General features: G+C 37.6%; 1 protein-coding gene across 3 annotated transcripts in view; it reads left to right on the forward strand.

Annotated features, from left to right (window-relative positions):
• Positions 1–13,717, forward strand: part of SLC39A8 (solute carrier family 39 member 8) — a 78,866-nt gene extending 65,149 nt beyond the window's left edge. For all 3 annotated transcript variants that reach the window (XM_043871382.1, XM_043871380.1, XM_043871381.1), the window contains exons 7-9: positions 8,626–8,833; positions 9,797–9,981; positions 12,282–13,717. In XM_043871382.1, coding sequence (XP_043727317.1) covers positions 8,626–8,833; positions 9,797–9,981; positions 12,282–12,431 — 543 coding nt within the window. In that variant the 3' untranslated portion in view covers positions 12,432–13,717. The remainder of the gene's footprint in view (positions 1–8,625; positions 8,834–9,796; positions 9,982–12,281) is intronic.
• The last annotated feature ends 522 nt before the right edge of the window (positions 13,718–14,239 follow it).

The following is a 14,239-nucleotide window of genomic DNA, read 5'->3' on the forward strand; positions in this document are numbered from 1 at the left end:
CTTTGAATATATGAAAAACCCAATTACATTCCATTTTGAGGTCTGTTTTTTATGGCCATTACCAGCACCAGTGATTCTTTTAGGATCCAATAGGAAACAGACCACTCAAAGTAGAATAATTTCAGGAAGATTGATTTATAAGGTGAGAGTTGGGTAGAAGAGTAATGCCTGAGCCAGAGACCAGTAATGGCAAAATTATTACCACTCTTGGACCCAAAGGATGGAGAGGAAGGTGCAGTTCTGAGAATCTGGGAATAGAGTTGTCTTGAGAAGAGCTGTGTTCTCCATTTGAGGGTCATTGACGGCTTGAGTCAACTGTACAAGGGGGTATCAGAGGAATAAAGATCTTGATTTCTCCTTTCTTTCTCCCCCTGAATTCCCTCTAGTGCTTCCTAGTTGTCCATCTTAAATGGAAACCAGAGGACAGGAAGCCTGTAGCAATGGCCCATTCAGGAAAAACAGCTTCAGGACAGAGAGCAGGGTGAGAGGGTGGGAAGTCATTCTGAAAAGGCTGATGGGAATTAATTATCACGGCCCTGAAGTTTGAATCTTGGATGTTCCTTTGGGGACTATGAATTCCAACAACATGCAGATTCTTTTATTTATGTTTCAGTCCTTGGTTCTTTGCGGAGTTCCTGCCTGCTGTAAAATAGGTGTTCGGTAAATAATTAAGGAGCTTAGCTTAGTCCCAACACCTTCTGTGTGATGTTGAGTAAGTAATTTATATTCTTGGATTGTCATTCTCCTTGTCTCTAAAATTAGGATACTATATTAGTTCTGTTTTACTCATGAGGATGTTGTAAAGGTCAAAAGAAAACAAAGACACCAATATATGAAAGCGCTTTATAAACTGAAACGCTGAATATGCAAGATACTACTTACATCTTAGAGATTCCTTTCTTCCTATTGGCAGTCAGTTGTCTGATTCAGATAAACTCATTAACTCAGACTGCATACTTTTCACAGTGGATTTTACCTTCTAGCTAATTAACCTCCTGACTCTTTAATACACCTTGAACTCTAGTCGTTGAAAGTTCAATAGAGTATATTTATGTCCAACCTCAAACTTCCTTGTTAGCAGTTTTTCTTTTTTCTTTTAGTATTTATTTGTTTGTCTGTGTTGGGTCTTAGTTGCCATAAGCAGGATCTTTTGTGCACAGGCTCAGTAGCTCAGAGGCGTGTGAGATCTTAGTTCTCTGACCAGAGATTGAACCTGAGTCCCCTGCATTGCAAGGCAGACTCTTAACCACCAGGACCACTGGGAGAGTCCCTCCTTGTTTCTTTTTAATATGTCAATGCCCCCTCTCACTTTTCCAAAGCTCCTTTTTTTGCATAGATTTGCTTTTTCTCCCATTTTCTCCAATCATCTTGATCAGTATGCAGGAGAATTTATTTAAGGATCATATGTGAGCGGTTTTTTGTCATGCACATTTTTCTCTTAGGCAGTTTTTGTTTTTCTTCCTTTTAGTAATGCTTTATCCCTCTGTACTTTGTTACATAAAATGATCTCTGTGACAATAATAACCATTTGTGGCATACTTAGTTTACAGACATGTCATTTAATCATCACAATAATCCTATGGAGTGGGTAGTATTATTTTCTCTATTCTACAGATAAGGAACCTAAAATCAGATTCCAAGTAATTTTTTTTTTTAAAGAGCAGTTTTAGGTTCATAGCAAGATTGAGAGGAAAGTACAGAGATATCCCATATATTCCCTGTCTCCACACTTGTGTAACCTCCCCCATTATCAATATCCCCCACCAGATCAGTACATTTGTTACAACTGGTGTACATCCATTGACACATCATAATCACCAAAAATCCATCATTTCCATTTCACTCTTGGTATTGTTCATTCTATGGGTTCAAACAAATGTGTAATGTATCCATCATTGTAGTATGATATAGAGTATGTTCACTGCCCTAAAATTCTCCGTGTTTCACATATCCATCTCTCTTTTCCCGCAACTCCTGGCAACCACTAATCTTTTTATTGTTTCCATATATGATTTTGCCTTTTTCAGAATGTCATGTAGTTACAATCATACACTATGTACCTTTTCAAATTTGGCTTCTTGTATTTAGTAATGTGCGTTTAAGAGTCATCCATGTCTTTTCATGGCTTGATAGCTCATTTGGGGGCTGGGGGGCTGTAACAAGATTCTGTTGTCTGGATGTCTCATAGTTTATTTATCCATTCACCTAATTAAGGATATCTTAGTTGCTTCCAAGTTTTGGCAATTAGGAAAAAAATACTGTAAACATCTGTGTACAGGTCTTTATATGGACATAAGTTTCCAACTTCTCTGGGTAAATATCAATGAGCATCATTGCTGAATTGTATGGGAAGAATATGTTTAGTTTTGTAAGAAATTGCCAAACTGTCTTCCAAAGTGTCTGTACCATTTTACATTCCCACTGGCAATGAAAGAGTTCCTGCTGCTCCAAGTCCTTGCCTGTATTTGGTGGTGTCAGTGTTACTGAGTTTGGCCATTCTAATAGGTATGTAGTGTTATCTTGTTTCAATTTGCTTTTCCCTGATGACATATGATATGGAGCATCTTTTCGTTTATTTGCCATCTGTAAGTCTTCTTTGATGAAGTGTCTGTTAAGGTCTTTGGTTCATTTTTTAATCGATTGTTTTCTTATTGTATATTGCTTAAGTCTTTATCAGATATCAGATATTTGTCTTTTGCAAATATTTTCTCACATTCTGTGGCTTGTCTTTTCATTCTATTGGCATTGTCTTTTGCAAGGAGAAGGTTTAAATGTTAATCAAGTCCGGGCTATCAATTCTTTCATTATGCTTTTGATGTTGTATCTAAAAAAACCATGGCCGTACTCAGGGTCATCTAGATTTTCTCCTATCTTATCGTCTAGGAGTTTTAGAGTGTTGCATTTATAGTTAGGTCTATGATCCATTTTGAGTTCATTTTTTTGTGAAGGGTGTCAAGTCTGTGTCTAGACTCTTGTTTTTGTTTTTATATGGATGTCCACTTATTTCAGCACCATTTAAACCTTCTTGCAAAAGACAATGCCAACAGAATAAGAAGACAAGTCACAGAATGTGAGAAAAGACTTTCTCCATTGTGTTGCTTTTGCTTCTTTGTCAAAGATAAGTAGACCAGGTTTATATGTGTCTGTTTCTAGGTTCTCTATTCTGTTCCATTGATCTATTTATCTATTCTTTCATCAGTACTGCACCATTTTGATTACTGTAGCTTCATAGTAAGTCTTGAAGTCAGATAGTGTCAGTTATCCAACTTCTTTCTTTCCTTCAATGTTGTGTTAGCTATTCTAGGCATTTTTTGTTTTCATATAGATTTAGAATAAAAAAATATCAACAATATAACATTCTGGGATTTTGATTGGGATTGCACTGAGTCTGTTGATCAACTTGGGAAGGACTAACATTTTGACAACTATTCATTGTCTTCTAATGCATGAATAGAATAGTTCTTCTTTGATTTCTTTCATCATAGTTTTGTGCTTTTCCTCATATAGGTCTTCCACATATTTTGTTAGATTTATACCTGAGTAGTTAATTTTAGGGGATACTAACATATATACTATTATGATTTTGATTTCAAATTCTACTTGTTCATTGCTGGCATATTGGAAAGCAACTGACTTCTATATGTTAACCTGCATCTTGTAACCTTGCCAGACTTGCTTATTATGTTTCAGGAGCTTTTTTGTTGATCCTTTAGCATTTTCTACATAGACAGTCATGTCCATTTGCCAACAAAGACAGTTTTATTTCTTCCCATTATGTATATACCTTTTATTTCCTTTTCTTGTCTTACTGCATTAGCTAAGACCCAAGTAACTTTCCAAAGGACATAGAGCTATTAATATTAAGTAGCAGAACTATTACTTAAACTCACACCCATTTGGTGCCAAAGCCCATACCCTTGAATCATTAAGCTAGCTTGCATTCAATGTCTCTTTCTTTAACTCTCATCTCTCTTTATTTGTAGCCTCTTAAAATAATATTTTATAGTTTTTTATGTTACATTAGTTTCTATGGGCACAGATTTTATGTTTAGCTTTGCATGTGATTTTCAGCCTTTGTTTATTTGTACTTCCTTTTGCCATCTTAATTATGCTTTTTGGAGGGTTTCTACTTTCCTTTTTGACTTGGTGCTTTTTTTTTTTCTTTATAACCAGAATTCTTGCTCTACAAAATTCTTTCAGCATGGTATATGGAATTTGAAATTTAACTTTAAGTGCAGTGGTTGCTTGCTTTTACCTTCTTATCAGTAAAATAGAAGATAATAAACCATAAAAAACATTTTTATTAATCGTGGCTCACATTGCCTCCCCCAATGCAGAGTGAATTCTGATAGTATTCATGCTGATCTTTGCAGCCATTAATTTAACAAAAAAGGATTTCACTTAGGGGACCATGCTGCTGCTGCTAAGTCGCTTCAGTCGTGTCCGACTCTGTGCGACCCCATAGACGGCAGCCCACGAGGCTCCCCCGTCCCTGGGATTCTCCAGGCAAGAACCCTGGAGTGGGACCATACACCCTCTTAAATGCAGACTGAACCTGGCAGGTAGCCTGCTTCTCCAGCTTTACCTTGTTTGCTGCTGGTGACTCCTGAGTCATTACAGGTTCACTTTTGCCTCTTACTGGTTCTCATCCCATGGCTTTAATGTTCTGTTTTCTGAGTATTGTAATAACATAATGCAAAAAATCCAGAACACCCATAAACGATAAAAGAAAAAACCCAAGGATTACCCATAGTACTGTCTCCAAGGGAGAACCATGATTAGCATTTTTATATGTATCTTTTCAAGTTGCACTCAGACCATTGTGGGATTATAATAATAATTTTCACAAAAGGTAACCACTAGGCATGTTGTTACGTATAAATACAAATATATTTTACCTCAATGCTATGTTTTGGAAAAACACAGATAGTCATCATCTCTGCTACTCTGCATAGTATTTCATTGCAGGTATAAGCCATATTTATATGATCCATGTCCTATGCAGGATAGCCAAGTGCTTTCTTTTTTCCCTAATCTTCCTCCTCCTCTTTGCCCTCCTTGTTCTTCTCCACCCTCTCCTTTTTCTTCTCCTTTTCCTTACCTTCCTCTTTTGATAGCTCTTCCTGCTCCTCCCAGCACAGGCCACTCCTCCTCCTTCCTGTCTTCCTCTTCCTCCTCCTCTCACACCCTCCTCTTTGTCTCTTTTTTTGGTCTTCTTTAACTTTCTTTAACTGCCTTATTTAACCTTAAGCTGTTCTGCAATAAGCTCACTTGCTTTCTTCATTATGATTTCCTAGTGATTTTTATTTCACTTTTTCTTCTTCCCCTCTATACTCAAGTTGGGATTCTACTCAGTCTCCTTTCCCCTCTCATAACTTTGTTCATGTTATTATTTCTCCCCCCATTCTGATTGGTCTTCACTTTGCTTTGACTTCATTTTCATTAATAATTTAGGTGAGCAATTTTATGTACCTTGCTGATAATTACACTGTAATTCGTGTCAGAGCCAAGCAAGACCTTGGTTCTCCTGGATTTCAGACCAATGGTCTTTTCACTAGAGTGCATTACCTTATCATGACTGAGGTTAGAAATAACCTTATATTTAGTGTACAAGTCAAACAAGGAAGAAAGCAAACAAGCAACAAGACCAAAGAAAGATAAAAAATAAATAACGAAAAAGAGAAAACTCCCTAACTTAACAAAGACTTGACTCTAGTGTTCTCTATGCTTAGTGACTTTGTTCCATCCAGGTGAATTAAAAAAGAACTGTTTGTGAATGTTTGCCTACTTTCATTTGTTTTAAGACTTTTAAAAATCTATAACAGTTAAATCTAACCAACAGTGTTATTTGAGACCTAAGATTATAAGATTAAAAGGAAGTATAATAAACATAGTAATATCTGTACCCAGAGGTAAAAGAACCATGCCTGATATATTAATTTGTTTTTCAGAATTAAAAGAGTTTGTATACAGTCTCTGTACAAAATATCAGGTAGTCAAGACTTGGTCTAGCAATCTTTTCCCTAAGTCATCACAAGTAAATAAGGAAATTATAAATATGTGATTAGGTAAACCAAGCTGGAAAAGGAAAACACTGGTCTTTTGAATGTATCTTGGCAGTAAGTTTTTAGAAAGCCAAGATCACTTTCTCTACAACTTTTCTCATAACTGCCTTTGTTTCTCTTTGACAGTAATTGTTTCCTAATCTGGGACTTTTTACCCAAGCCACCCATTTAACATGTGCTAAGTCATGGAGAAGGAAATGGCAATCCACTCCAGTACTATTGCCTTGAAAATCCCATGGTCAGAGGAGCCTGGTAGGCTACAGTCCATGGGGTCACAAAGAGTCAGACATGACTGAGCGACTTCACTTCACTTTAAGTCATTGTCAGAATTCTCCACCATAACCTGTCCATCTTGGATGGCCCTACATGGCATGGCTCATAGCTTCATTGAGTTAGACAAGGGTGTGGCCCATGTGATCAGATTGGATAGTTTTCTCTGATTGTGGTTTTCATTCTGTCTGCCCTCTGATGGATAAGGATAAGAGGCTTATGGGAAGCTTCCTGATGGGAGAGACTGAGGGGGAAACTGGGTCTTCTTCTGATGGGCGGGGCTATGCTCAGTTCAGTTCAGTCCAGTCACTCAGTCATGTCTGACTCTTTGCGACCACATGGACTGCAGCACGCCAGGCCTCCCTGTCCATCATCAACACCCAGAGTTTACTCAAACTCGTGTCCATTGAGTCGGTGATGCCATCCAACCATCTCATCCTCTGTCGTCCCCTTCTCCTCCCACCTTCAATCTTTCCCAGCATCAGGGTCTTTTCAAATGAGTCAGTCTTTGCATCAGGTGGCCAAAGTACTGGAGTTTCAGCTTCAACAGCAGTCCTTCCAGTGAATATTCAGGACTGATCTCCTTTAGGATGGACTGGTTGGATCTCCTTGCAGTCCAAGGGACTCTCAAGAGTCTTCTCCAACACCACAGTTCAAAAGCATCAATTCTTTGGCACTCAGCTTCCTTTAGAGTCCAACTCTCACATCCATACATGACTACTGGAAAACCAATAGTCTTGAAGAGATGGACCTTTGTTGGCAAAGTAATGTCTCTGCTTTTTAATATGCTGTCTAGAATGGTCATAAGAACTTCCCTGTGGCTCAGACGGTAAAGCGTCTGCCTACATTGCAGGAGACCCAGGTTTGATCCCTGGGTTGTGAAGATCCTCTGGAGAAGGAAATGGCAACCCACTCCAGTATTCTTGCCTGGAAAATCCCATGGACGGAGGAGCCTGTTGGGCTACAGTCCATGGGGTCACAAAGAGTTGGACACGACTGAGTGACTTCACTTCAGAATGGTCATAACTTTTCTTCCAAGGAGTAAACGTCCCCAAAATGGTCCCCAAAGTGTTTCGAGCAGTTAAGTGACATTGGAGAAAAAGCACCACCTCTCAGATGACTGCTCTGAAGGAAGCCCTTTTCAGCTGATATATGTTGCACAATTTTTAGAGTCAGTTGTATACTTTACATCTTGTTTCTCCAGGATAAATAGGCTTCTTGAAGATAGAACCTGTGTTTTCCACTTCTGTGCACTTCCCATAACATTCAACAGACTGTTGTATACATTGCAGATGTTCAATAAATATGTTGATTAGCTGCTGAGGTAGAGTTGAGGGGAGGAGAATTAGAAATAAAATGTTCTCCAGTTAATTGCAAATTGCTTCCCTACTTAAAAATGAATTTGCATTTTATTATCTTTTCCCACAGTTTCTGGAATACGCTTCAGTTGGCATCTGTCATTTGATTTTATACAATTTTGTAAATTTTATGGAAATTTAAATTCTTTTTGAAAAAAATTTCTTATGGAAATTCAAATTCTTACAAAGAGTCTGCTTTAGGATTTTCTGTTGTTTCAAGGTGGAAAGAAGTGTTGTGTAAAGGCAAGCCTGTTTCAATCATACTTCATGTAATTTGTTAAGAGAATCATTGAAATTTAGAGCTTGTAGGGATCATGTTATTATAGCCTAAACACCCAGAACTCTACCTGGAACACAGTGAAAACTTACTAAGTCATTGAAAAATAAATGAATCATTTAGTGCATTCTCTTCACTTCACGATCAAAGACACTAAAGCTCAGATTACTTCCTCACAGTTATAAGATTGGCACAGGATAGATTAGAATACATACTCCTTGATGTTATCATGCTTTAAATGTGGATTTCACATTCAAATTATAACATGGAAAAGAGTTTGAATTCAGTCTTTGAAAAACTTCTTTTACTTTAAAGTGTATGAATAAATCAAATTCTTAGGTTAATATCTATTAATATTACATTTTAGGAAGGGAGTAGTAACAATTTGTTCATACAAGTCAAAAGGATTGTTTGAAGGGAAACCAGAGTAAAATGTCTTTTAAGTGGTTTGTTCAAGGCCTGTCAGTCTCTTCCTTTCCTTTCTCCAAGTTTTTTTTCCTCCATTTTTTATGATTAGTGGTTCCTATCCACTATGAAAGACTTGCTGTTGGAAACATTTGTCTCTCTCAACACATAATACATCTACTACTCTGTATCGCTTGGACTTTCAAGAAGTGTCGGTTATCCTGTGGATTGACTTTCTGTTATTTTGCAGGATGGAAGAAAAGAGTCAAGCTCGTGTACTTGTTTGAAGGGGCCGAAGCTCTCAGAAATAGGGACGATTGCCTGGATGATCACGCTCAGCGATGCCCTCCACAACTTCATCGACGGCCTGGCCATCGGGGCCTCCTGCACCCTGTCCCTTCTGCAGGGACTCAGCACCTCCATCGCCATCCTGTGCGAGGAGTTCCCCCACGAGTTAGGTGAGGAGTTCTGCCCACGTCGTCCAAGTCCATCAGCTTCTTGGCTTAAGGGGATGGAGACGTTTCAGATGACACACTCTGAAAACTCCTACTGATGTCTCAAAAAGAAGGAGCCCTTTTAGACATTGGTTATTATCTTTTATTTCATCCAAAAAGAGAAAAAAGTATTTAAGTAGAGAACAAATGTATGAACATGAGTGATGGGGGAAGAGGTGGGGTGGAATGAATTGGGAGATTGGGATTGACATATATATATATATATGTATGTATATATATGTATACAGTATACATATATATATATATTCTATTGATTGTTGTTGTTTATTTGCTAAGTCATGACTGACTCTTTGTGACCCCACAGACTGCAGCATGCCAGGCTTCCTTGTCCTTCCCTTGGGCAGACTGTCTCCCAAAGTTTGCCCAAGTTCATGTCTGTTGAGTTCAGTTCAGTTCAGTTGCTCAGTCATGTCTGACTCTTTGCAACCCCATGGACTACAGCCCGCTAGGCCTCCCTGTCCATCACCAACTCCCGGAGTTTACCCAAACTCACCTCCATTGAGTCGGTGATGCCATCCAACCATCTCATCCCCTGGCGTCCCCTTCTCCTCCTGCCCTCAATCTTTCCCAGCATCAGGGTCTTTTCCAGTGAGTCAGCTCTGGTGATGCCATCCAACCATGTCATCTTCTGCCACCCTCTTCACCTTTTGCTTTCACGACTATTGATACTATGTATAAAGTCGGTAACTAGTGAGAACCTGCCATATAGCTCAGGGAACTCTTCTTGGTGCTCTGTGGCCACCACGCTGGGAAGGAAATCTAAGAGAGAGAATACCTGTATGCATAGAGCTGATTCAGTTTGCCGTGCAGTAGAAACTCACACAACGTTGTAAAGCAACTATACTCCAGTAAAAAGGAATTTTAAAAAAGAAAAACTATTGACTTAATGTGTTCTTCTTCTTCTAGGGGACTTTGTGATCCTACTCAATGCAGGAATGAGCACTCGACAAGCCTTGTTATTCAATTTCCTTTCTGCGTGTTCCTGCTATGTTGGGCTAGCTTTTGGCATCTTGGTGGGCAATAATTTTGCTCCAAATATTATCTTTGCCCTTGCTGGAGGCATGTTCCTCTATATTTCTCTGGCAGACATGGTAAGACATTTTAAGATTTTGTTGTGCTTCAAATTTGGAAATAGACATCTGGCTTATGAATTGACTAAGGGTGACCTTTTGCTTTTCTCAGTGTGGATGGCCTTTCTGTTGTCATTTAAAATATTCCAGGTCCAACAGATAACTCTTTTTGAGTGGTTTGTTCTAATAGTGATTTGAAAGTGATTCTCATCAATTCTTTGATCTAGGTAGGATCTCATTGCTAGAGGACAAAATGACTTATTTTTGCTGAAGTAGAGATATTTTCCCGGGTGTTTTTCCTTGTGAGTAAAGCTTGTATCCTGCTATGTTATGGCTCCATAGGACTTTTCACCCTCTCAAGATGTCATATCTAGAAGGAAATGACTTGTTAAATAAAGTAAATAGCATTCTGTTACTTCAAAGTTCTAAACAGCGAGAGCCTTTTGAGTTAAAGTAAATTTGATAAGTTAAAGTTGAATGATATTTACTTAGGTCAGTATATATTTATATCTATGTTTATGTTTATGCTGTTTCTGTCTATGTGTGTGTGTGTGTGTGTGTGTGTGTGTGTGTGTGTAAGGGAGAGAATATCAGTGGTTCCTTGCATTTTCAAATAAATCATGGATAGCTTTCTAGAAATTGAAAATGTGCTGCTGCTGCTGCTAAGTTGCTTCAGTCGTGTCCGACTCTGTGTGACTCCATAGACGGCAGCCCACCAGGCTTCCCCGTCCCTGGGATTCTCCAGGCAAGAACACTGGAATGGGTTGCCATTTCCTTCTCCAATGCATGAAAGTGAAAAGTGAAAGTGAAGTCGCTCAGTCTTGTCCGACTCTTTGCTACCCCATGGACAGCAGCCTACTAGGCTCCTCCGTCCATGGGATTTTCCAGGCAAGAGTACTGGAGTGGGTTGCCGTTGCCTTCTCCGAAAATGTGCTAAGTGTATGTAAATCAAGGAATGTTTCCTTTGCATTTGGAACTGAATGTGTTTTTACATATATAATGTACTAATTTAATTTCCTCCACCTGCATTCTTAACTCTGTTCATTTTTCTGTGCAGACCCTTGTAAGCACAAGGATTTCATCTCTTAGAACCATCACTGCATTTATGTTTTCCTTCACAGAATTTAGTGGCTCATAATGTATTTATGTTAGGTCATCACTTCTTTTTTTTTTTAAATATAAGAACAGAATCTATTAGAGTTATTCAGTTTAAAGAAATAATACAAATAAATGATGCTATATATACTTACAGCAGCTTTGCTTTTTTCAGAATGGCTTCACAAATTTCATCCACTGTATCCTTGTAACAGTTTTCTCAAATCAGGCTAACAGAGGGACTGCAGACTCTGGAGGTCTCCTGAATGCTTTGGCGCATTGCACCACTGTGTACATAGCAAATCACTTGGAAATCTGTTTTGAAAAGATGACATTTACAGATCTCTTCATGAGCCTTTTCAGTAGAAGTTTTGTGCTGAGAAAGGGTGGATTTTAAGTACAGAACTTGGGGTTTTAATTGCTTTCACCGCCATGAGATTGTTATAGTCTTCAATTCAAAAACAGCACCATTTATTTTAAAAAACCTTATGATTTTGTGAGGGATAGAACAAGCAAAAGGAAAAAAATTGAAGAGAACAAGAATTAACTGTATAGTGATTTCTAAAAGCATATTTAATCAGATATTATCGATTGATATTTTTGTATCAGGCTTGGAAATTGGTAAGGCATTGCAGACGATGGAGGGAGCAGAAAGGCACGGTTTTTGGTCCACAAAGAGAGGAACCTAAATTCAACAAACAAAACCACACACGTGATTACATAAATACAAATAAAAACTGAAATGAATGGAAAAACAGTATATGTGATGAAAGATGATCATAGAGGTGTCTAAGTTAGGAAGGCCTAAGAGAAACCTTCCTATGAAAGTAAGAAAGCGGAAACCTCAAAGATTTAGCTCATTGAAAGACTTGAGGGAAAAGAGGTTTTGGTGGGTGTGAAGGTTTTGAGGATGGAAAGAGGCTGGATACATTTGAGGTCCGAATGATGTGGATGGAGCAGAGAGAGCAAGGAAGAGAGGGAGAGGAGGCATAAAATGAGGTTAATGTCAAGCCACTGATTGACTGACCTGGGGAACACAGTTTTCCTACTCTTCTTCTTGTTGATGTCTGATTACACTGGCTTTTGCCGTTATGCTGTCTGTACTAAACATTTAAACCAGGGACGGAAACACTCACCCCCTCCCACCCCCACAGGAATCTGTAATAACTGTTTTATGTTTGACCACAAGATGGCAACAGTTATCTAACAATATATCTTTCCTCTAGTTTCCAGAGATGAATGATATGCTGAGAGAAAAGGTAACTGGAAGAAAAACCGATTTCACCTTCTTCATGATTCAGAATGCTGGGATGTTAACTGGATTCACAGCCATCCTGCTCATTACTTTGTATGCGGGAGAAATCGAATTGGAGTAATAAGAAGTGAAAGATGGTGGTGTTAATAAAGGCATTTAATAAATAAAAACAGCTCCAAAGGGATTTTTAAGCTGATCCTATTTAGTTAAAAGATAATTTTGTTTTTAGCTGTATGTCAAGAAAACTGATTATTGGTTTCAGGATCTGTGAAATAGACCATCATTTGTTGTTAAAAATGCTTTAAAAAGCTTTTGGTTCCAGTCTGAAAAGCCTGATACATGAAATCTTTGGTAAATGCTGACTTTTTTATGTTTCATGCATATTAAAAAACCATCACAAAGCAAGAAACATGCATTCTATAATCATTTTGACACCAAAACCCAGAGGAAAATATAAACTAGGCCATATAAGCCTTTAAATCTCTATGGTTGGATCAAATGTTCAAGTAGTTTCAGAGTGGTTTCTTTCAATTAATTTGTTCTAGTGCTTTCACAAGCAAGTACATAAAAATGTGGAAGAGAATCAAAATGTACAAAACACAAATATAAATGATTCCAAGGCCTTAATGAATCCAGGAGAGAAAGATTGCTTATAGCTTTGGTTTTGTTTTTATATTACAGATAGGGACTTGTAGGATGGCTTTGAAAACCATCTTGAAATAATATGAAATCAGTAAAATTTTGTTAGCTCTTCTAATTTCAGACTCAGATTTTTTTTTTCCTCCAAGTGTAATGTAAAGCTGATGACAGCTCATCGGCAGTATCCAATGTGTTTCCTTTGTCAAGGTGAAGAAAATGTTGGTTTATAGAAAGAAATTGAATGCAATTTTAAGCAATTTACTTTAAAAGATGAATACAACTATTTAGCAGAGGATATTTTAAGTAAATGCAAAATGAAAGCTGAATGGCTGTATGTCAAATACTAAGATATATGTTTTTTATGGGTGCCCAAGAAATAGAAAATATTTTTTTTGTATTCAGCCTATGTTTTTCCTATATGGTATATTTTGCAAAAAAAAAATCCCACACAGCATGATTATTTTTCTACCTTTTATAAAAGATAAAGCCTGTTTATTCATTTAGTAGATACAGAAAGTTGGTCTATAATTGAACATCCTAGCCCCAATCTCACTCCCAAATCACTTAAGGGAAGACAATTAAACTAGAAAAATACTTCACAGAAGCCAACAATGACCTCGGGAATTATACTGTCCCACAGGCTGTAAAATTGTGTCACATAGCAATAATGCAGAAGTGATGAATGTTTAGCATATATGTTAATGTACATTTCCCTCTGACAATTTAAAAATATTGTTTGACCAAATAGTAAACACCTTTGAAACCTTGTATTGTGTCATTCATTATTCATTTTAATGGATAGTTTTTGAGTAACTTTCTTGTACCTGGTATTATGAGGAAGAGAAATAGGTATGTTTATTTCAAAGCTATTCAGCAAATAAATACTGTAAAGATTAATCATTGTTCATTGAAATCAGTATACATAGAATCTATTTTTATCATTTCACCTGTTTACATTCAATCTTAGGAAGTAATCTTTACCTCTTCAAGGCACAGAGTGTATGTCTGGGTTGAGAAGTGATTTAAGAAGCTCAACATGGTAGTATATATGTATCCTGTATGTCTTTGCCTCTATTCCTGCCCTGAAAATAGGTTTATCAGTACTGTTTTTCTAGATTTCCATACATATTTGTTAATATGCAATATTTGTTTTTCTCTTTCTGACTTACTTCATCTGTATGACAGACTCTAAGTTCATCTGCATCACCAAAATGACCCAATTTCATTCCTTTTTATGGCTGAGCAATATTCCATTGTATATAGGTACCACATCTTTATCCATTCATCTAT

Source organism: Cervus elaphus, chromosome 17, assembly GCF_910594005.1.
Source record: "Cervus elaphus chromosome 17, mCerEla1.1, whole genome shotgun sequence".
NCBI lineage: Eukaryota > Metazoa > Chordata > Mammalia > Artiodactyla > Cervidae > Cervus > Cervus elaphus.